At 43.1% G+C, this 25,051-nt stretch overlaps 1 protein-coding gene across 1 annotated transcript in view; it reads left to right on the top strand.

Annotated features, from left to right (window-relative positions):
• SYNJ2BP (synaptojanin 2 binding protein) overlaps positions 1-25,051 on the top strand; it is an 89,866-nt gene that overhangs the window by 54,207 nt on the left and 10,608 nt on the right. Inside the window, exon 2 of the mRNA XM_053697697.1 lies at positions 1,594-1,730. Coding sequence (XP_053553672.1) covers positions 1,594-1,730 — 137 coding nt within the window. The remainder of the gene's footprint in view (positions 1-1,593; positions 1,731-25,051) is intronic.

Below are 25,051 nucleotides of genomic sequence, written 5' to 3' on the forward strand. Positions count from 1 at the left end.
TTTATTTGCAAGCTACTAAGGATTTTCGTCAAACATCTGCATTGTTTGTTGTTTTTTCTGGAAAGAGGAGAGGCCAAAAGGCTTCGGCAACTAATCTTTCTTTTTGGCTGAGAAGCATAATCCGTTTAGCTTATGAGACTGCTGGCCAGCAGCCTCCTGAAAAGAATTACAGCTCATTCTACTAGAGCGGTAGATTCCACATGGGCTTTTAAACATGAGGCCTCTGTTGAACAGATTTGTAAGGCGGCGACTTGGTCTTCGCTTCATACTTTTTCTAAATTCTACAAATTTGATACTTTTGCTTCCTCGGAGGCTATTTTTGGGAGAAAGGTCTTGCAGGCAGTGGTGCCTTCCGTTTAAGTTCCTACCTTGTCCCTCCCTTCATCCGTGTCCTAAAGCTTTGGTATTGGTATCCCACAAGTAATGGATGAATCCGTGGACTGGATACACCTTACAAGAGAAAACAAAATTTATGCTTACCTGATAAATTTCTTTCTCTTGTAGTGTATCCAGTCCATGGCCCGCCCTGTCATTTTAAGGCAGGTGTTTTTATTTTTTAAACTACAGTCACCACTGCACCCTATAGTTTCTCCTTTTTCTTACTTGTCTTCGGTCGAATGACTGAAGGTGGGGGTTAGGGGAGGAGCCATATAGACAGCTCTGCTGTGGGTGTCCTCTTGCAACTTCCTGTTGGGAAGGAGAATATCCCACAAGTAATGGATGAATCCGTGGACTGGATACACCACAAGAGAAAGAAATTTATCAGGTAAGCATACATTTTGTTTTCTCTCTTTTCTCTCCTCTCTTTTCTCTTCTCCTTTCTTTTAAGCTCTTTCTCAGGTCCTCCCCGACCCGTTCCAGCCCGGTCACGGCACTCCCGCCGGCCACGCCCTATTGTCAGTCTTTTCGCTTACCCCCCCTCCCCGCAACGGCTGCTTCCGCACACCCTCTCTGCTCTGCTGTAAGAACCTAAAGGCCAGATATGTTTGTCCTCGTGCAGTCTCTTCTGTGCATGACTGCATTGGACAAACATACTTGGCATTATATTATATAGGATGGAGATACACACACACACACACACACACACACACACACACACACACACACACACACACACACACATATATACATATATATATGTATGTGTGTATATAATATAGTAGACCTAAAATAAAGCAAAGTGTTAAAGAAAAAATTGTGCTTTTGTGTTGCTTTAAATTAGGATCCTGTCACAGGTTTTTCTGAGGACAAATTGGGGTTAAATGCCTCATAAAATAAAGAATTTTGTATAAAAATAAAATGATTTAATTAAATGGAATTTCTTTTTAGCTCTATAAGATTCCTACAAACTCTCTCATGACTGGTATTTAGATCATCTATGTGCCCTTTTCAAATAATTTCTCTAAATCAAAGGTAACCACAGTAGTCTTCATGGTGTTCATTTGATGTCGCTTCTAGTTACAGAATACGTTTATTTTAGTTGCTTTGTCTAATGCTGTTGCATTTTGCTTTGATAGTTTTTGTTTACGGTTGTATGCAATGAAAATGTGTTGTATGATTTACTTTTTACATATATTTATTCTCTTATTTTAGGGTTGGGGTTTAATATAGTCGGTGGTACGGACCAGCAGTATGTTGCCAGTGACAGTGGTATTTATGTCAGCAGCATAAAGGAAAATGGGGCCGCCGCCAAAGATGGCCGGTTGCAGGAAGGCGATCAAATATTAGAGGTGAGGTGATTCCTATAGTACAAGAGTTTATCAAGTTGTCAAAATCACATTGATGGTAAAAAAATAAATAATAGTTTGCTATGCTATTGCGCCATTAAACTGAATGTAGCTTGCTACCAGACCAGTGCGGGTTCGAGATACATTCAGTTTAATGGCGCGATCGGGCGCGCTGTGACTAGGCAGCATGCTCGCAAAGCGCTTATGAAAAAAAGTCACGGAAAGTTCTGGAAAATTAAATTTCGGAAAAAATATGTCTGCAGTCCTTTGCTTTATAAAGTTGGCGCTAAGCTAATGTTATATAATTCTGCACTATGTGCAGAGTTTTATATAACATTATTTTGTAAGTGTACTGGCCCTTTAAAGGACATAAGGATTATAATATATCCCATAAGGAGGCACACTGCTGTCTAATTAAATTGTGTAACTGTCATACAAAAGTATTAATAAAAATCAATATATAACTGAACCATAAGTTTTTCTCTGTGATAAGGAAAAGTCCGTAATTACCCTCTTTAAAGTTCGCCACAGAGAACTGCTACTTACAGCAGCCCCTCTTCAGGCCATCTGGGGATTTGTAATATAAATAGACAAGGGGGGCGTCACAGTATAATCTGTTTGGTATGTTTAAAAATTTACATTATGATGCTTAAATGAACCAATTATAAACTTTTCACCTCTTTTTAATTTGTTCCCAATGATCCATTTTACCTGCTGGACTGTATTAAATTGTTTACAAATGGCTAATTTACCTTTATTTCAGCATTTGAAATATCTAATCTTGTCTATGGTATCCCTAGCTATAGAAACAACGTTTCTATACCTAAGTATTTGTTATAGTAAAGCTGTGTAAACATAGCCAGCAAAATATATTACACTCCCAGTGGGGATTTGGAGAGATAAGGGTAAAAAAATGTTACTTTTCAATTGAAAGTTGATCTTTGGTATACAGAGATAGTATTAAAAAAAAAAAAGTATGTGTATGTACAGAAATTGAGAAAATAAGCACATCTGATTTCCCTGCAAGCTCAACCCATTTTAATGGATTTTACTTTTAAAAGAATAAAACCAGCTATTTCATATACAAAAAAGAAGCAATTTAGTATACATTTTATATTCTGCAGCTGGTATTAACGCATTAAAGGGACAGTGTATTATAAAATATTTTTTTCCTTTTTAGTCCTACATTGCAACTCCTCAGCAGGGATAGTTGGAAAGCCAATTAGGAGTGGCATAACCATGTAAACACCAATCACCTGCCACATATACAATATGTTTAACCCTAATGGAGGGAATAAACGGGTGCCTTGTTTTAACTTCTATGCTAAAAAAAAAGCTTATATAACAATCGAAAACTTGGGAGATATAGTTGGATATTCAAATAAATGTTCACAACAATTTTCAGAGCCCTTAATGGAAGCTAAAGATGTGATCCGTATTATTCATATTGTTAATTTGTATAGTGCAGCCAAATTCGGTAGCGTCTGCCATGCACAGTTCTGCATTAATAACTCACCTGTCGGTTTCAATGCAGGTTTTTTCACTTAACCAATGATGTCTGCAAGTAATTTCATATAATATTGATTAGTTTTGTAATTTACCATGTTGAAACCTGCAAACTACATTGTGATCATAAATTAACATTTAGATCATATGTAATTAATCTACGTTACACTTTGTTTCATTTCTACCTTATTTTAAACATTAGCATAAAAACCTGGGCTAACACTAAAGATATGCGGCTTGAAACAGACAAAAGTCAAAAGGCAAAATTTTGAAAAGCGGCAGAAAAAAAAGTTTTCTGATTGGTTGGAATACTGTTCTTTAATTGTATCCATACAAGTTATAGGGGATATTTTGTGACACAAATGCATTTAAAGGTTTAAATAGACTGTATACTGTAAACATTTTCTTTCCCTTTAACATGTTCCGAGTGATCCATTTTACCTGTTGGAATCTATTAAATTGCTCCATTACGTTTATTTTGTCATTTGAAATTGCTGTTTGTTGACCACCAAATTGTCTGCCATGTTACTGACAGCTCCGGCCAGCAAAGTGAAATCAAGTGACAATAACTCCCTCTACCCCAACCTAGTATCACATCATTGGTAAAGATGCTTCACAGAAGTTTTGGCCAAACTTGGAATTATATTTCACATTTGCAAGGCCTAGAAGTATCCAGCCTCACAAGCCAAAATGTTTGGTGAGTCTGGTGGCAGGGCTGGGGACACCTATAGGTGGCTTGAGGGCTCTAAACCAAAGTGCCAAAGCCTAATTTCTCCAACATAGGTGTGTCCGGTCCACGGCGTCATCCTTACTTGTGGGATATTCTCCTCCCCAACAGGAAATGGCAAAGAGCCCAGCAAAGCTGGTCACATGATCCCTCCTAGGCTCCGCCTACCCCAGTCATTCTCTTTGCCGTTGTACAGGCAACATCTCCACGGAGATGGCTTAGAGTTTTTTAGTGTTTAACTGTAGTTTTTATTATTCAATCAAGAGTTTGTTATTTTGAAATAGTGCTGGTATGTACTATTTACTCAGAAACAGAAAAGAGATGAAGATTTCTGTTTGTATGAGGAAAATGATTTTAGCAACCGTCACTAAAATCCATGGCTGTTCCACACAGGACTGTTGAGAGCAATTAACTTCAGTTGGGGGAACAGTGTGCAGTCTCTTGCTGCTTGAGGTATGACACATTCTAACAAGACGATGTAATGCTGGAAGCTGTCATTTTCCCTATGGGATCCGGTAAGCCATGTTTATTCAGCAAGTAAATAAGGGCTTCACAAGGGCTTATTAAGACTGTAGACTTTTTCTGGGCTAAATCGATTCATTATTAACACATATTTAGCCTTGAGGAATCATTTTATCTGGGTATTTTGATATAATAATATCGGCAGGCACTGTATTAGACACCTTATTCTTTAGGGGCTTTCCCAAAGCATAAGCAGAGCCTCATTTTCGCGCCGGTGTTGCGCACTTGTTTTTGAGAGGCATGGCATGCAGTCGCATGTGAGAGGAGCTCTGATACTTAGAAAAGACTTTCTGAAGGCGTCATTTGGTATCGTATTCCCCTTTGGGCTTGGTTGGGTCTCAGCAAAGCAGATACCAGGGACTGTAAAGGGGTTAAAGTTCAAAACGGCTCCGGTTCCGTTATTTTAAGGGTTAAAGCTTCCAAATTTGGTGTGCAATACTTTTAAGGCTTTAAGACACTGTGGTGAAAATTTGGTGAATTTTGAACAATTCCTTCATGTTTTTTCGCAATTGCAGTAATAAAGTGTGTTCAGTTTAAAATTTAAAGTGACAGTAACGGTTTTATTTTAAAACGTTTTTTGTACTTGTTATCAAGTTTATGCCTGTTTAACATGTCTGAACTTCCAGATAGACTGTGTTCTGAATGTGGGGAAGCCAGAATTCCTATTCATTTAAATAAATGTGATTTATGTGATAATGACAATGATGCCCAAGATGATTCCTCAAGTGAGGGGAGTAAGCATGGTACTGCATCATTCCCTCCTTCGTCTACACGAGTCTTGCCCACTCAGGAGGCCCCTAGTACATCTAGCGCGCCAATACTCCTTACTATGCAACAATTAACGGCTGTAATGGATAATTCTGTCAAAAACATTTTAGCCAAAATGAACACTTATCAGCGTAAGCGCGGCTGCTCTGTTTTAGATACTGAAGAGCATGACGACGCTGATAATAATATTTCCGAAGGGCCCCTAACCCAGTCTGATGGGGCCAGGGAGGTTTTGTCTGAGGGAGAAATTACTGATTCAGGGAACATTTCTCAACAGGCTGAACCTGATGTGATTGCATTTAAATTTAAGTTGGAACATCTCCGCATTCTGCTTAAGGAGGTATTATCCACTTTGGATGATTGTGACAAGTTGGTCATCCCAGAGAAACTATGTAAAATGGACAAGTTCCTAGAGGTGCCGGGGCTCCCAGAAGCTTTTCCTATACCCAAGCGGGTGGCGGACATTGTTAACAAGGAATGGGAAAGGCCCGGTATTCCTTTCGTCCCTCCCCCCATATTTAAAAAATTGTTTCCTATGGTCGACCCCAGAAAGGACTTATGGCAGACAGTCCCCAAGGTCGAGGGAGCGGTTTCCACTTTAAACAAACGCACCACTATACCCATAGAGGATAGTTGTGCTTTCAAAGATCCTATGGATAAAAAATTAGAAGGTTTGCTTAAAAAGATGTTTGTTCAGCAAGGTTACCTTCTACAACCAATTTCATGCATTGTCCCTGTCGCTACAGCCGCATGTTTCTGGTTCGATGATCTGATAAAGGCGGTCGATAGTGAGTCTCCTCCTTTTGAGGAGATTATGGACAGAATCAATGCTCTCAAATTGGCTAATTCTTTCACCCTAGACGCCACTTTGCAATTGGCTAGGTTAGCGGCTAAGAATTCTGGGTTTGCTATTGTGGCGCGCAGAGCGCTTTGGTTGAAATCTTGGTCGGCTGATGCGTCTTCCAAGAACAAGCTACTTAACATTCCTTTCAAGGGGAAAACGCTGTTTGGCCCTGACTTGAAAGAGATTATCTCTGATATCACTGGGGGTAAGGGCCACGCCCTTCCTCAGGATCGGCCTTTTCAAGGCAAAAAATAAACCTAATTTTCGTCCCTTTCGTAGAAACGGACCAGCCCAAGGTGCTACGTCCTCTAAGCAAGAGGGTAATACTTCTCAAGCCAAGCCAGCTTGGAGACCAATGCAAGGCTGGAACAAGGGAAAGCAGGCCAAGAAACCTGCCACTGCTACCAAGACAGCATGAAATGTTGGCCCCCGATCCGGGACCGGATCTGGTGGGGGGCAGACTCTCTCTCTTCGCTCAGGCTTGGGCAAGAGATGTTCTGGATCCTTGGGCGCTAGAAATAGTCTCCCAAGGTTATCTTCTGGAATTCAAGGGACTTCCCCCAAGGGGGAGGTTCCACAGGTCTCAGTTGTCTTCAGACCACATAAAAAGACAGGCATTCTTACATTGTGTAGAAGACCTGTTAAAAATGGGAGTGATTCATCCTGTTCCATTAAGAGAACAAGGGATGGGGTTCTACTCCAATCTGTTCATAGTTCCCAAAAAAGAGGGAACGTTCAGACCAATCTTAGATCTCAAGATCTTAAACAAGTTTCTCAAGGTTCCATCGTTCAAGATGGAAACCATTCGAACTATTCTTCCTTCCATCCAGGAAGGTCAATTCATGACCACGGTGGATTTAAAGGATGCGTATCTACATATTCCTATCCACAAGGAACATCATCGGTTCCTAAGGTTCGCATTCCTGGACAAACATTACCAGTTCGTGGCGCTTCCTTTCGGATTAGCCACTGCTCCAAGGATTTTCACAAAAGTACTAGGGTCCCTTCTAGCTGTGCTAAGACCAAGGGGCATTGCTGTAGTACCTTACTTGGACGACATTCTGATTCAAGCGTCGTCCCTTCCTCAAGCAAAGGCTCACACGGACATTGTCCTGGCCTTTCTCAGATCTCACGGATGGAAAGTGAACGTGGAAAAGAGTTCTCTATCCCCGTCAACAAGGGTTCCCTTCTTGGGAACAATAATAGACTCCTTAGAAATGAGGATTTTTCTGACAGAGGCCAGAAAAACAAAACTTCTAGACTCTTGTCGGATACTTCATTCCGTTCCTCTTCCTTCCATAGCTCAGTGCATGGAAGTGATCGGGTTGATGGTAGCGGCAATGGACATAGTTCCTTTTGCGCGCATTCATCTAAGACCATTACAACTGTGCATGCTCAGTCAGTGGAATGGGGACTATACAGACTTGTCTCCGAAGATACAAGTAAATCAGAGGACCAGAGACTCACTCCGTTGGTGGCTGTCCCTGGACAACCTGTCACAAGGGATGACATTCCGCAGACCAGAGTGGGTCATTGTCACGACCGACGCCAGTCTGATGGGCTGGGGCGCGGTCTGGGGAGCCCTGAAAGCTCAGGGTCTTTGGTCTCGGGAAGAATCTCTTCTACCGATAAATATTCTGGAACTGAGAGCGATATTCAATGCTCTCAAGGCTTGGCCTCAGCTAGCGAGGGCCAAGTTCATACGGTTTCAATCAGACAACATGACAACTGTTGCGTACATCAACCATCAGGGGGGAACAAGGAGTTCCCTAGCGATGGAAGAAGTGACCAAAATCATTCTATGGGCGGAGTCTCACTCCTGCCACCTGTCTGCTATCCACATCCCAGGAGTGGAAAATTGGGAAGCGGATTTTCTGAGTCGTCAGACATTGCATCCGGGGGAGTGGGAACTCCATCCGGAAATCTTTGCCCAAGTCACTCAGCTGTGGGGCATTCCAGACATGGATCTGATGGCCTCTCGTCAGAACTTCAAAGTTCCTTGCTACGGGTCCAGATCCAGGGATCCCAAGGCGGCTCTAGTGGATGCACTAGTAGCACCTTGGACCTTCAAACTAGCTTATGTGTTCCCGCCGTTTCCTCTCATCCCCAGGCTGGTAGCCAGGATCAATCAGGAGAGGGCGTCGGTGATCTTGATAGCTCCTGCGTGGCCACGCAGGACTTGGTATGCAGATCTGGTGAATATGTCATCGGCTCCACCTTGGAAGCTACCTTTGAGACGAGACCTGCTTGTTAAACGAGGGTTCTCAGATTCTGTTATCGATACTCTTGTTCAGGCCAGAAAGCCTGTAACTAGAAAGATTTACCACAAAATTTGGAAAAAATATATCTGTTGGTGTGAATCTAAAGGATTCCCTTGGGACAAGGTTAAGATTCCTAGGATTCTATCCTTCCTTCAAGAAGGATTGGAAAAGGGATTATCTGCAAGTTCCCTGAAGGGACAGATTTCTGCCTTGTCGGTGTTACTTCACAAAAAACTGGCTGCTGTGCCAGATGTTCAAGCCTTTGTTCAGGCTCTGGTTAGAATCAAGCCTGTTTACAAACCTTTGACTCCTCCTTGGAGTCTCAATTTAGTTCTTTCAGTTCTTCAGGGGGTTCCGTTTGAACCCTTGCATTCCGTTGATATTAAGTTATTATCTTGGAAAGTTTTGTTTTTAGTTGCAATTTCTTCTGCCAGAAGAGTTTCAGAATTATCTGCTCTGCAGTGTTCTCCTCCTTATCTGGTGTTCCATGCAGATAAGGTGGTTTTACGTACTAAACCTGGTTTTCTTCCAAAAGTTGTTTCTAACAAAAACATTAACCAGGAGATTATCGTACCTTCTCTGTGTCCGAAACCAGTTTCAAAGAAGGAACGTTTGTTGCACAATTTGGATGTTGTTCGCGCTCTAAAATTCTATTTGGATGCTACAAAGGATTTTAGACAAACATCTTCCTTGTTTGTTGTTTATTCCGGTAAAAGGAGAGGTCAAAAAGCAACTTCTACCTCTCTCTCTTTTTGGATTAAAAGCATCATCAGATTGGCTTACGAGACTGCCGGACGGCAGCCTCCCGAAAGAATCACAGCTCATTCCACTAGGGCTGTGGCTTCCACTTGGGCCTTCAAGAACGAGGCTTCTGTTGATCAGATATGTAGGGCAGCGACTTGGTCTTCACTGCACACTTTTACCAAATTTTACAAGTTTGATACTTTTGCTTCTTCTGTGGCTATTTTTGGGAGAAAGGTTTTGCAAGCCGTGGTGCCTTCCATTTAGGTGACCTGATTTGCTCCCTCCCTTCATCCGTGTCCTAAAGCTTTGGTATTGGTTCCCACAAGTAAGGATGACGCCGTGGACCGGACACACCTATGTTGGAGAAAACAGAATTTATGTTTACCTGATAAATTACTTTCTCCAACGGTGTGTCCGGTCCACGGCCCGCCCTGGTTTTTTTTTTAATCAGGTCTGATAATTTATTTTCTTTAACTACAGTCACCACGGTACCATATGGTTTCTCCTATGCTAATATTCCTCCTTAACGTCGGTCGAATGACTGGGGTAGGCGGAGCCTAGGAGGGATCATGTGACCAGCTTTGCTGGGCTCTTTGCCATTTCCTGTTGGGGAGGAGAATATCCCACAAGTAAGGATGACGCCGTGGACCGGACACACCGTTGGAGAAAGTAATTTATCAGGTAAACATAAATTCTGTTTTTTGGTGCCAATGTCTTCCTAGCACCCGGGGTTGTCGAGCCCTGTGCTAAAATATTCATTTTCAATTGTTCTTGCTATTTATTGGGCTATGTATATACAAGCAGAAATAAAATATGGAAGCGTGTGTGTATATAGAGTGAAAAGATAAGGAAGTCTGCTCTCCTTACAAGCTTAGTTAATTTTAATGGGTTCACAGAGCATAAAACTGCTATTTTCATATACAAAAATAAACACAATTTCCTATTTATTTATACCCTGAAGCTGGTCTAACACATCTTTGAAAACACATTTAAGGGAAACTAATTTCCTTCCTAAGATAGGGAGAGTCCACGGCTTCATTCCTTACTGTTGGGAAATACAACACCTGGCCACCAGGAGGAGGCAAAGACACCCCAGCCAAAGGCTTAAATATTCCTCCCACTTCCTCATTACCCCGTCATTCTTTGCCTTTTAGTCACGTTAGGAGATGGCAGAGAAGTGGCAGAAGATTCAGAGAGTCCTGAAAAAGGGTATCTGCCCTTCGAGATAGGACTGGAGTTTTAAGTAGTCATGTCAACCTCTCAGTGAGAGTATTGATGAAAGTTAGAGTCTAGAGCAGCAGGGAAAGTTTTTCTGCGAAACCATCCAGACTAATTGCTAACTAACTGATGCTTGTAGGCCGGAGAGGTAGCTCAGTTGGTAAAACACCCTGACTTCAATAAAGCCTGTTCTAAAGACCCAAAGTCACTGGTCAAATCCGGCTGGGCTGACTCGGCTTTTCATCCTTCCAATGGAGCCTGTTCCATGTAATCACGTGACTTTTAGTGGGGGAGTTCCCCTTCGACTCCGCAAGAGATCTTGCCTTTAGGGGGTTACATGAAGAGGGTCCTGGTTTCAGACGCTCCTCTGGGTGCTGGTTGCCCTTTTCTTAGGCCTGTTAAGATGTCTTTTTAGGCTCTTGTGTCTCAATCTCTTTCAGGCCTACAATGATCAGGGACATTGGGATGTGGGATGCACTGCCCAAGGTGCCCTTCTCCGTATGAGGTAACTTGGGAGTTCCTCAGGGGGTTTGAACTTCAACCGGTCTCGGGTTCTGGGGGTCTAGTTTATGACCATGTCTCTTGTCTGTGTCATGATCCGGTGTACATGCGCTCAGGAAACAGACCCTCGGGGCAGTGGTAGGGATTTGAAGACACCGACCCCTGACCCGGGGAAGAGTATCCTGGACGTGGATAGATGATATTCTGTGATTCATAGTTGCTAGAAGTTATTGTAGAATAAATGGAGAGTGCAACATTTGTATACAATATATTCTGAGTTCACTGTGACTTATAGTTAGTTAATAGAAGTAACTGCAGGATTCAATGAGAGAGAAATATAGCAAAGTGGAATGTTCAGGCTTCAGAGTAATCTGGTGAAAGTTTGACACTTAGATGCAAACTAAGGATTGTTACAGGTTCACAGTACATAATATTATATTAAGCTGTATGTCAGAGTTAAAGCACAGCTGCACAGGTACTTAGACAAGCTGCAAGTTTAGGCATTAATTACTGTTTGTGCATTTAGATGCAAACTTGGTCTATTGCAGGTTCACAGTACATATTATTATAATGAGCTGTATGTCAGTAATTAGCAGAGCAGCACAGGTGAAAGTTAAGTTTTAAGGCATTAATTACTGTTTGAACATATATTGGAGAATCACAGGAAAGCTTTTAATTGAACACATAGATGCAGAGTTCAGAATATGTTAACATATTTGCAGCAGGATATTTCAGCAATGACAACTTGTAGCAGAGAAATAGTTATAAAGTTCTGAGTAAGATGCTGTTGTAATTAGAGAGTGATGGTAAGCAAAAGCATAGTTGAATTATAATAAAGTTCAGAGATTGTTAAGTAGCTGTGTCCAGGAAACAGAATGGAGATATTTTTGATACTTGCGGTTTGATGATATTTTGCATAGGTAATAGGAAATGCTGTATCTTGGAATAGTTGCTAAGTTCATGCAGGAAACAGTCACAGACCTCTGTTCAGGATCACAACTTCAATGTTAATGCAAGGCACATTAGACCTGAGAAGGCTTAAAAAGAGGCTGAGGTAATCAGGTGCATGAATGATTAATCAGGCAGGCAGGCTGAATGTGAATACTGCCCAAATGCAGCAGTCAGAAAAGGATTTCTTAAAGGGATAGTGACATTAGGCTGAGATATGTTACAGTCTGAGAATTTGGAGTCCGGATATGGATCGGTCCATGTCGGTTCAGTTTCAAACCTCTAGGTTTGTAACATCCGCTTGTCCCTTCTGGTATCTACCTGAGGGTTAGCTTGCTGTCTTCCGGTGGGATCTGACAGTGATCGTCAGGGGCCTTTATTGCACCTTGATGTGGGCTTTTGGTTGTCGGTTTCCATTGAGCTGTCGGTATGGCCGAATGGTCTCTTATCACTTGGTTTCAACATTCTCTCATCTCTTCTCCATGCCTATGGCTGTGGAAGTGGTTCCTTTGCGTTTGTCCTCCTCCGGGGAGGTTTCTGAATACAGTTTCCATTGAGGCCCCGAGGTCCTTCTCTTCTCGTTTCCAAGGGGTTCTGTCCTTCTTGCGTGCAAGAGGTCCTGGGGTTGGATTCTGGTACTGGGACTCTGTAGTTTAGTGTCTATCTCCCTGGTTTGGGAGTGGTGCCTCTTAGGTGGGAGCAGTGTAGGGGTTCTGGAACCCGAGCACGTAGTATTTCTGACATGGCTTGGGGTTGCAAGCGAAATGTAAATAATGGTCAGAGTTGTTCCCCCAGGGGGTCATTCCCTTTTTAGGCCCTCCTTTTTCTTCTGAGGTATGGTTCAATGAATTTTATATTCTTTGTTTTCGGATGCTGGCAATCCCTTTTGGACTGGGTCCGTTTCCTCGGAGTGGGGGTCGGGGATCTGTCTGCTCTGCTGAGTCTTGACCGTGTACTTACAGTTGATGCAGGTCTAGGTAGCCTATGGTATCTCTACCCTGCCTAGTAGCTGTAGGCTCGAGTTTGAAACCTGCTGTGGCAGCTTTCTAATCTAGTCTCCTGCTTTCGGCAGGGGGTTCACAGTGTTTCATCCCTCCACTGCTTTCATATGCTGCTGGTGTTGGATGTTCTTCTAAGGCGAGAGTTGCCGTCAATATTTTTCGACATTCTCTGTGGATTGATCTCCCACAATGGCTTAGGGTCAACCTTGCTGCCTTGAGGCTGGAGCTCAGAGGTGGCTGGGTGTTTTCACATGATAGCCTTTTTCGGATAGGATAATTAGTTTGTTTTTATCCTTGTCCACAGGCTCCGAATTACTTCTGCTCCAAATTGGTTTCTTCTTATATTGCCTACTTTTAACGGTTGTGTCTGCTAAACTATGGTCCAGGGAGGAGCCTGTAGCTCCCTTGAAGCACCATAAGTTGTATGGTGTTGTGTTAGGGAACTGAGAGTAGACCTTGGTTCTTCTTGTGATCGCTCTTCATAGGTGTGGAGTTGATCCTTGGTCCTTGTCCTTCTAGGGTGTCATTCCCTGGGTGGCTATCTTTTGCAACTTTTGGGTTTGCTTTAGTTGTTTGGGGATTTTTTACCATAGTTGGTGGTAGTTTGGATCCTTAATCGGTCCTCCGTTTTCCCTTTCGAGGTTAGGTAAGTTCTCTTTCTTTGAGTCAGGGGTTACCTCTGTGCGATCAGAAAGCTCCCAGGGCTTGGTTCCTCAGGGTTTTTTTTGTGCTCAATGGATTCTAGAGATTCTGAGTAGTCTCTAGAACTGCCTTGCAGGTGTTTAACTGATGGGCAGTTACTCGGTCCTTTTCAAGTTTTTCACCCCTTGTGTTAGTTTTTTTTTATCGGGTATTGGGTAATTTCAGGCTGTGGTGCCCTTCAAAGGGGCCACCCTCTGTAACCGTCCTTTGTTTGCATTCGGTGTCCTCTGTAGCTTGGGTGGTATTTCCCAAAATAAATGAATGCAGCTGTGGACTTTTCTCGTTTAAGAAGAAAAACGTAAATTATGCTTACCTGATAATTTTCTTTTCTTCTGACGGGAAGAGTCCACAGCTTCCCGTCCGAAAGTTAGAACACTAAATTTTTTTGGCATTTTTATACAAAGGCAGCAATTCTTGTATCTTTATTTAAGCCCCAATGGGCATATATTTTCAACATATGTATCCATTTTACTTCCCTTCCCCTGCATTGCAGTATTTGTCAATTTTTTACAAAATAATCCTTTATTTGGATAGGAATTGAAAGGGTTAAACTACATTGGAGAGGTGGTAACCTTGCTAAACAACTAGATCAAAGGGAATTAAAATGGATACATATGTTGAAAACATATACCCATTGGGGCTTAAATAAAGATACAAGAATTGCTGCCTTTGTATAAAAATTCCAAAAAAGTTTAGTGTTATAACTTTTGGATAAAATGTTATAATTGAAAATGTATTATTTACTATTTTCTGGTCTCATATTATATTGCCTGTATATAAGGAATAATAATATTCTATAATGTGCAAAAGATAATTAACTATGACATCCTCCAGTATCTAACTTTATTTATGGGAGATTAAGATACAGAAGATTGTCTGTGGTTCCACCATTAAAGTTAAGTATCAATCCATATTGTATACCTTTGTTCAGAAAAGAGGGATGCCTTTCTAGGGTGCTAGTAGGGGATCTATCCTCCTTAGGAGTTGTTGTCCCGATGCCTATCGAAGAGAGAGGTTTGGGGTTTTATTCAAATCTTTTTGTGGTCCCAAAGAAGGAGGGAACTTTCCGCCCAATTCTGGACCTAAAGTGCTTAAACAAATTTTTCAGTGTCCCTTCCTTCAAGATGGAGATGATACTGTCCATCTTTCCTAATTCAGAAAGTCCAGTTTATGACCACTATAGATCTGAAGGACGCTTAACTTCATGTTCCAATCCACAGGGAACACTTTCAGTTCCTGAGGTTTGCATTCCTGTACCAGCACTTCCATTTCATTGCCCTTCCAGTTCATTGCCCTTCCGTTTGGCCTAGCTACTGTTCCAAGAATCTTTACGAAGGTTCTGGGGGCTCTTCTAGCCGTTGCCAGAACTCAGGGTATTGCATTAGCCCCATACTTGGACGATATTCTGGTGCAAGCACCATCCTTTCGTCTTGCGGAAGAATTCTCGGAGTCCCTTCTCAGTCTTCTTTGATCACATGGATGGAAGATAAACTTGGAAAAGAGTTCTCTTATCCCAAGTACCAGGGTGGAATTCCTGGGTACTATAATAGACTCCATATCCATGAGGATATTTCTAACAGACCAGAGACGCTGCAAGCTACCTTCATCATGACTTGCCCTCCGTACCTCCTTGAGTCCTTCTGTGACTCAGTGTATGGAGGTTATTGGTCTCATGGTGTCCTGCATGGACATCATTCCTTTTGCCAGGTTCCGTCTCAGACCTTTACAACTGTGCGTGCTGAGGCAGTGGAACAGCGATCATTCAGATCTTTCAAAAGATTGTATTAGACAGCCGGTTGAGAGAATCACTCTTTTGGTGGCTCTGTCCAGATCATCTGTCCCGAGGGACATGCTTCTTATGAACATCCTGGGAGATTGTGACTACGGACGCAAGCCTTTTTCAGATGGGGAGCTTTTTGGGGTGCCAGGAAGGCACGGATTGTGGACTCAGGAGTTCTCCCTCCCGATCAATATTTTGGAACTACGGGCAATCTTCAAGGTTTTGAAGGCTTGGCCACTAATGGGTTCGTCCCAGTTTATCAGATTCCAATCAGACAATATAACCTCAGTGGCTTACATCAACCATAAGGGGGGAACGAGAAGTTCCTTGGCGATGATGGAAGTATCTCAGATTCTGGAGTGGGCAGAGGCCCACAGCTGTTTGCTGTCAGCGATCCACATTCCGGGTGTGAACAACTGGGAGGCGGATTTTCTCATCAGGCAATCCTTCCATCCAGGGGAATGGTCTCTCCATCCTGAGGTGTTTACAGAGATATGCAGCAAGTGGGGGACGCTGGAGATAGATCTCATGGCATCCCGTCTCAATACCAAGCTACCCATGTACGGTTCGCGGTCGAGGGATCCTCAAGCGGATCTAATAGATGCAGTGCCCTGGAGGTTCAAACTCATATATCTTCCTCCATTACCTCTTCTTCCTTGAGTGGTGGCTCGCATCAAGCAGGAGCGGCTATAAGTAATCCGGATTGCTCCATCGTGGCCGCGAAGGACGTGGTTTGGGGATCTAGTGGGGATGTCCTCATCTCGTCCGTGGAAGTTACCTTGTCGCAGAGACCTGCTGATACAAGGTCCATTTGTTAATCAAAATCTCTGAGGCTGACTGCGTGGAGATTAAACGCTTTGTCTTAGCCAAGAGAGGTTTCTCTGAGAGTGTCATTGATACTCTTATTCAAGCTCGTAAACCAGTTACTCGGCTTCTCTACCACATGGTGTGGAAGACCTACTTATTCTGGTGTGAAGAGCGTGGTTTTTCCTGGCACAGAGTTAAGGTTGCTTTTCTCCAGGATGGGCTGGAGAAGGGCATTTCTGCTAGTTCCCTGAGGGAACAGATTTCGGCCCTGTCGGTTTTATTGCACAAACGACTGGCTGAGCTTCCAGACGTGCAGTCCTTTTGTTCCTGTTTTCAGATCTGGGGCTCCTCCTTGGAGCCTAAATCTTGTTCTTCAGGTTTTGCAACAGGTTCCGTTTGAGCCTCTGCATTCCGTTGACATTTAAATTGTTATCTTAGAAGGTTCTCTTTCTCTTGTTAAGTGTATCCAGTCCACGGATCATCCATTACTTGTGGGATATTCTCCTTCCCAACAGGAAGTTGCAAGAGGATCACCCACAGCAGAGCTGCTATATAGCTCCTCCCCTCACTGCCATATCCAGTCATTGTCTTGCAACTCTCAACTAAGATGGAGGTCGTAAGAGGACTGTGGTGTTTTATACTTAGTTTATTTCTTCAATCAAAAGTTTATTTTTATTTTTTTTATTTTTTTATTTTACAAAAAGCTTTATTGAATCTGTCATTAATACAAATGAAAAAAAATCGAGTAAATATAAATTAACAATGTGAGGGCACAGACTGTCCTCAAAGCAGTATAATCTTACATAGTAAAAATAGATAAAACTCTGTTCTAAACGATGCCAAAAACTCAGTAGGCAGTCATACACCATTATGATACCTTATATCTTGTATGAAGGAGACTCCAAGGTCTCTCAGCTCAGGAATAGAGGGGAAAGGGAATGAATCTAAAAGTAAGGTAGGGGGATGGGAAGAGAGGAGGAGGGGTGTAGTTAGTCATGGGCGAGTGTGGCGCGTAAGCCATCCAATATCATGTATACTAAGCCAAAGGTAAGACCTTATGTCGCCAGTGGGTAGCTAACTGGGGGACAAGACGTTAGGTTTCCAGGTGGTGTCGTATGAATCTTTCCAGTCAGCCCATGTAAGCTCAAAAAGGTCGGAGTTACCTAATTTATAAACGATGTCTTTTTCCATGGTATATAGGTAGGCCATATAAGAGCAGACTCTAGTCCAGCTAGGCGGGGACTCTTTTTTTCCAGTCACAAGCGATTAGGTGTTTAATGGACATAAAAAGGTAAATGCTTATGTAAGCATGATGCTTAGGGATAGTGTGGACACCTATGTGTAGTAGGGCTACTGCCGGGGAACTACGTAATGATACTCCCAATTTGGGAAGAACCCTAAAGCATCTTATCCATAAGGGGCGGATTTTGGGGCATTCCCACCAAATGTGTAGAGGGTCCCCTCTCTGACCACATCCTCTCCAACAGTAAGGGGACGTACTAGGAAATATTTTAGCCAACCTGGTAGGTACATAGTACCAATGAGCCAACAATTTATAATAAGTCTCAAATAAGGTAGTGCAATGTATGACCTTTTTGGTACGCTCAAGAGTATGTCCCCAAATCTCTTCTGTAAGTGGTTTATCAAGTAAGGATTCCCACTTCAAAAGGTGGGGAGTTGTTTCCGAATTTAGGTTAGAGTCTAAGAGAGTATAGTGTCTGGAGAGAGGTCGACATAGCCTGTTTCCCTGACTCCATGTGGTCTCCCAAGGGGTTAATGGGCGGGCTAACTGAGGCTTGAAGCCCCAACTGGTCAAAAAGCTTTTGATTCTGTGGTGTTCGAATTTTAGAATATGGGATAAGGCCACATCCGCCCCTAACTGAGAGACGGTTCTGAATCCTCTTTCCGGTGGTGGAAGCCAGAGGTCTGAGATTACATGAACTCCAAGTTGAGCCCATTTCAGTGGATGGGTATCCTGTAAGCCTGCCAGTAGGCCAGGCATAGAGGTAATGGGAGATGGGTGAGGGGCAATATGTCTAGAATGGCGGATTTTGTTCTTAAAGTTCTTCAAGGTGTTCCGTTTGAACCCCTTCATTCCATTGATATTAAGCTGTTATCTTGGAAAGTTCTGTTTTTGATGGCTATTTCCTCGGCTCGAAGAGTCTCTGAGTTATCTGCCTTACATTGTGATTCTCCTTATCTGATTTTTCATTCAGACAAGGTAGTTCTGCGTACTAAACCTGGGTTTTTACCTAAGGTAGTTTCTAACAGGAATATCAATCAAGAGATTGTTGTTCCATCATTATGTCCTAATCCTTCTTCAAAGAAGGAACGTCTTTTGCATAATCTGGATGTAGTCCGTGCCCTGAAGTTTTACTTACAGGCAACTAAAGATTTTCGGCAAACTTCTTCTCTGTTTGTCGTTTATTCTGGACAGAGGAGAGGTCAAAAGGCTTTGGGCACCTCTCTCTCTTTTTGGCTTCGTAGCATAATTCGTTTAGCCTATGAGACTGCTGGACAGCAGCCCCCTGAAAGAATTACAGCTCATTCCACTAGAGCTGTGGCTTCCACCTGGGCCTTTAAGAATGAGGCCTCTGTTGAACAGATTTGCAAGGCTGCAACTTGGTCTTCACTTCATACCTTTTCAAAATTTTACAAATTTGACACTTTTGCTGCTTCGGAGGCTGTTTTTGGGAGAGAGGTTCTACAGGCAGTGGTTCCTTCTGTTTAATGTTCCTGCCTTGTCCCTCCCATCATCGATGTACTTTAGCTTTGGTATTGGTATCCCATAAGTAATGGATGACCCGTGGACTGAACACACTTAACAAGAGAAAACATAATTTATGCTTACCTGATAAATTTATTTCTCTTGCAGTGTGTTCAGTCCACGGCCCGCCCTGTCTTTTTGAGGCAGTTCTAAATTTTAATTAAAACTCCAGTCACCACTGCAGCCTATAGTTTCTCCTTTCTCGTCTTGTTTCGGTCGAATGACTGGATATGACATGTGAGGGGAGGAGCTATATAGCAGCTCTGCTTGGGTGATCCTCTTGCAACTTCCTGTTGGGAAGGTGAATATATCCCATAAGTAATGGATGACCCGTGGACTGAACACACTACAAGAGAAATAAATTTATCAGGTAAGCATAAATTATGTTTTTAAAACGTTTGCTGGCATGTTTAATCATTTTTTACATATGTTTGGTGATAAAACTTATTGGGGCCTAATTTTTTCCACATGGCTGGCTTGAATTTTGCCTAGAAACAGTTCCCTGAGGCTTCCCACTGATGTAATATGCACAGCAAAAATTACACACACAGACATCCAGCTTCTTCCTGCATGATCCAGGACTTCTCTGAAGGGCTCAAAAGGCTTCAAAAGTCATATTGAGGGAGGTAAAAAGCCACAGTAGAGCTGTGGCAGTTGTTGTGACTGTTTAAAAAACGTTTTTGTCATTTGTTATTCCGTTTTTGGTATTAAGGGGTTAATCATCCATTTGCAAGTGGGTGCAATGCTCTGCTAACTTATTACATACACTGTAAAAATTTGTTAGTGTAACTGCATTTTTTCACTGTTATTTCAAAATTTTGTAAAATTTGTGTTTCTTAAAGGCGCAGTAACGTTTTTTATATTGCTTGTAAACTTGTTTTAAAGTGTTTTCCAAGCTTGCTAGTCTCATTGCTAGTCTGTTTAAACATGTCTGACACAGAGGAACCTACTTGTTCATTATGTTTGAAAGCCATGGTGGAGCCCCATAGGAGAATGTGTACTAAATGTATTGATTTCACCTTAAACAGTAAAGATCAGTCTTTATCTATAAAAGAATTATCACCAGAGGGTTCTGTCGAGGGGGAAGTTATGCCGACTAACTCTCCCCACGTGTCAGACCCTTCGCCTCCCGCTCTGGGGACGCACGCTAATATGGCGCCAATTACATCAGGGACGCCCATAGCGATTACCTCGATTACCTTGCAGGACATGGCTGCAATCATGAATAATACCCTGTCAGAGGTATTATCTAGATTGCCTGAATTAAGAGGCAAGCTTGATAGCTCTGGGGTTAGGAGAGATACAGAGCGCGCAAATGCTGTTAGAGCCATGTCTGATACTGCGTCACAGTATGCAGAACATGAGGACGGAGAGCTTCAGTCTGTGGGTGACATCTCTGACTCGGGGAAACCTGATTCAGAGATTTCTAATTTTAAATTTAAGCTTGAGAACCTCCGTGTATTGCTTGGGGAGGTATTAGCTGCTCTGAATGACTGTAACACAGTTGCAATTCCAGAGAAATTGTGTAGGCTGGATAGATACTATGCGGTGCCGGTGTGTACTGACGTTTTTCCTATACCTAAAAGGCTTACAGAAATTATTAGCAAGGAGTGGGATAGACCCGGTGTGCCCTTTTCCCCACCTCCTATATTTAGAAAAATGTTTCCAATAGACGCCACTAAACAGGACTTATGGCAGACGGTCCCTAAGGTGGAGGGAGCAGTTTCTACTTTAGCAAAGCGTACCACTATCCCGGTTGAGGACAGTTGTGCTTTTTCAGATCCAATGGATAAAAAAATTGGAGGGTTACCTTAAGAAAATGTTTATTCTACAAGGTTTTATTTTACAGCCCCTTGCATGCATTGCGCCTGTCACTGCTGCGGCGGCGGCATTCTGGTTTGAGGCCCTGGAAGAGGCCATCCAGACAGCTCCATTGAATGAAATTATTGACAAGCTTAGAACGCTTAAGCTAGCTAACTCATTTGTTTCTGATGCCATTGTTCATTTGACTAAACTAACGGCTAAGAATTCCGGATTCGCCATCCAGGCGCGTAGGGCGCTATGGCTTAAATCCTGGTCAGCTGACGTGACTTCAAAGTCTAAATTACTCAACATTCCTTTCAAGGGGCAGACCTTATTTGGGCCTGGCTTGAAGGAAATTATTGCTGACATTACTGGAGGCAAGGGTCATACCCTTCCTCAGGACAGGGCCAAATCAAAGGCCAAACAGTCTAATTTTCGTGCCTTTCGAAATTTCAAGGCAGAAGCAGCATCAACTTCCTCCGCTTCAAAACAAGAGGGAACTGTTGCTCATTCCAGACAGGCCTGGAAACCTAACCAGTCCTGGAACAAGGGCAAGCAGGCCAGAAAGCCTGCTGCTGCCCCCAAGACAGCATGAAGGAACGGCCCCTATCCGGAAACGGATCTAGTGGGGGGCAGACTTTCTCTCTTCGCCCAGGCGTGGGCAAGAGATGTTCAGGATCCCTGGGCGTTGGAGATCATATCTCAGGGATATCTTCTGGACTTCAAAGTTTCTCCTCCACAAGGGAGATTTCATCTTTCAAGGTTATCAGCAAACCAGATAAAGAAAGAGGCATTCCTAAGCTGTGTGCAAGACCTACTAGTAATGGGAGTGATCCATCCAGTTCCGCAGACGGAACAAGGACAGGGATTTTATTCACATCTGTTTGTGGTTCCCAAGAAAGAGGGAACCTTCAGACCAATCTTGGATCTAAAGATCTTAAACAATTTCCTCAGAGTTCCATCATTCAAAATGGAAACTATTCGGACCATCCTACCCATGATCCAAGAGGGTCAGTACATGACCACAGTGGACTTAAAGGATGCCTACCTTCACATACCGATTCACAAAGATCCTCATCGGTTCCTAAGGTTTGCCTTTCTAGACAGGCATTACCAATTTGTAGCTCTTCCCTTCGGGTTGGCCACTGCCCCAAGAGTTTTTACAAAGGTTCTGGGCTCACTTCTGGCGGTTCTAAGACCGCGAGGCATAGCGGTGGCTCCGTATCTAGACGACATCCTGATACAGGCGTCAAGCTTTCAAATTGCCAAGTCTCATACAGAGATAGTTCTGGCATTTCTGAGGTTGCATGGGTGGAAAGTGAACGTGGAAAAGAGTTCTCTATCACCACTCACAAGAGTCTCCTTCCTAGGGACTCTTATAGATTCTGTAGAGATGAAAATTTACCTGACGGAGTCCAGGTTATCAAAACTTCTAAATGCTTGCCGTGTCCTTCATTCCATTTCACGCCCGTCAGTGGCTCAGTGCATGGAAGTAATCGGCTTAATGGTAGCGGCATTGGACATAGTGTCATTTGCGCGCCTGCATCTCAGACCGCTGCAATTATGCATGCTAAGTCAGTGGAATGGGGATTACTCAGATTTGTTCCCTCTACTAAATCTGGATCAAGAGACCAGAGATTCTCTTCTCTTCTCTGGTGGCTTTCTCGGGTCCATCTGTCCAAGGGTATGACCTTTCGCAGGCCAGATTGGACGATTGTAACAACAGATGCCAGTCTTCTAGGTGGGGCGCAGTCTGGAACTCCCTGAAGGCTTAGGGATTGTGGACTTTGGAGGAGAAACTCCTCCCAATAAATATTCTGGAGTTAAGAGCAATATTCAATGCTCTTCTAGCTTGGCCTCAGTTAGCAACACTGAGGTTCATCAGATTTCAGTCGGACAACATCACGACTGTGGCTTACATCAACCATCAAGGGGGAACCAGGAGTTCCCTAGCGATGTTAGAAGTCTCAAAGATAATTTGCTGGGCAGAGTCTCACTCTTGCCACCTGTCAGCGATCCACATCCCAGGCGTAGAGAACTGGGAGGCGGATTTTCTAAGTCGTCAGACTTTTCATCCGGGGGAGTGGGAACTCCATCCGGAGGTGTTTGCTCAACTGGTCCATCGTTGGGGCAAACCAGAACTGGATCTCATGGCGTCTTGCAAGAACGCCAAGCTTCCTTGTTACGGATCCAGGTCCAGGGACCCGGGAGCAACGCTGATCGATGCTCTAGCTCCTTGGTTCTTCAACCTGGCCTATGTGTTTCCACCGTTTCCTCTGCTCCCTCGACTGATTGCCAAAATCAAACAGGAGAGAGCATCGGTGATTCTGATAGCGCCTGCATGGCCACGCAGGACCTGGTATGCAGATCTAGTGGACATGTCATCTCTTCCACCATGGACTCTGCCTCTGAGGCAGGACCTTCTAATACAAGGTCCTTTCAATCATTCAAATCTAATTTCTCTGAGACTGACTGCATGGAGATTGAACGCTTGATTCTATCAAGGCGTGGCTTCTCCGAGTCAGTCATTGATACCTTAATACAGGCTCGGAAGCCTGTCACCAGGAAAATTTACCATAAGATATGGCGTAAATATCTTTATTGGTGTGAATCCAAGAGTTACTCATGGAGTAAGGTTATGATTCCTAGGATATTGTCCTTTCTCCAAGAGGGTTTGGACAAAGGCTTATCAGCTAGTTCTTTAAAAGGACAGATCTCTGCTCTGTCTATTCTTTTGCACAAGCGTCTGGCAGAAGTTCCAGACGTCCAGGCATTTTGTCAGGCTTTGGTTAGGATTAAGCCTGTGTTTAAACCTGTTGCTCCCCCGTGGAGCTTAAACTTGGTTCTTAAAGTTCTTCAGGGAGTTCCGTTTGAACCCCTTCATTCCATTGATATTAAACTTTTATCTTGGAAAGTTCTGTTTTTGATGGCTATTTCCTCGGCTCTAAGAGTCTCTGAGTTATCTGCCTTACATTGTGATTCTCCTTATCTGATTTTTCATTCAGACAAGGTAGTTCTGCGTACCAAACCTGGGTTTTTACCTACGGTGGTTTCTAACAGGAATATCAATCAAGAGATTGTTGTTCCATCATTGTGTCCTAATCCTTCTTCAAAGAAGGAACGTCTTTTGCATAATCTGGACGTAGTCCGTGCCTTGAAGTTTTACTTACAGGCTACTAAAGATTTTCGTCAAACATCTGCCCTGTTTGTCGTTTACTCTGGACAGAGGAGAGGTCAAAAAGCTTCAGCAACCTCTCTCTCCTTTTGGCTTCGGAGCATAATACGCTTAGCCTATGAGACTGCTGGACAGCAGCCCCCTGAAAGGATTACAGCTCATTCTACTAGAGCTGTGGCTTCCACCTGGGCCTTTAAAAATGAGGCCTCTGTTGAACAGATTTGCAAGGCTGCGACTTGGTCTTCGCTTCACACCTGTCAAAATTTTACAAATTTGACACTTTTTGCTTCTTCGGAGGCTGTTTTTGGGAGAAAGGTTCTACAGGCAGTGGTTCCTGCCTTGTCCCTCCCATCATCCGTGTACTTTAGCTTTGGTATTGGTATCCCACAAGTAATGGATGATCCTTGGACTGGATACACTTAACAAGAGAAAACATAATTTATGCTTACCTGATAAATTTATTTCTCTTGTAGTGTATCCAGTCCACGGCCCGCCCTGTCCTTTTAAGGCAGGTCTAAATTTTAATTAAACTACAGTCACCACTGCACCCTATTTTTTCTCCTTTCTTGTCTTGTTTCGGTTGAATGACTGGATATGGCAGTGAGGGGAGGAGCTATATAGCAGCTCTGCTGTGGGTGATCCTCTTGCAACTTCCTGTTGGGAAGGAGAATATTCCACAAGTAATGGATGATCCGTGGACTGGATACACTACAAGAGAAATAAATTTATCAGGTAAGCATAAATTATGTTTTTTATTGGCTTTTGCCTCTGCATGCGAGAGTTTCTGAGATCTCTGCTTTGTAATGTGAGCCTCCTCCTCCAAATAAGGCAGTTTTACATACTAAATTAGGTTTTCTTCCTAAGGTTGTCAGATCGCAACATCAATCAGGAGATTGTGGTTCCTTCCTTTTGTCCTAATCCTCCATCGAAGGAACGTTTCCTTCACAATTTTGGATGTGGTTTACACCTTGAAGTTCTATCTTCAGGCTACTAAGTAATTTATACAATCTTCCTCTTTGTTTGTTGTCTATTCGGGGAAGCTTAAGGGGCAGAAGGCTATTTAGACTTCCCTATGTTTTTGATTAAGGAGTGTCATACGCTTAGCTTACGTGACAGCGGGACATCATCCTCCTGAGAGGATAACGGCTCATTCCACTAGAGCAGTGGCTTCCTCTTGGGCCTTTAAGAACGAGACCTCTATGGATCAGATTTGTAAGGCGGCTACCTGGTCCTCCTTACATACTTTTTAC

This window comes from Bombina bombina, chromosome 1 (assembly GCF_027579735.1).
Source record: "Bombina bombina isolate aBomBom1 chromosome 1, aBomBom1.pri, whole genome shotgun sequence".
NCBI classification, from domain to species: Eukaryota; Metazoa; Chordata; class Amphibia; order Anura; family Bombinatoridae; genus Bombina; species Bombina bombina.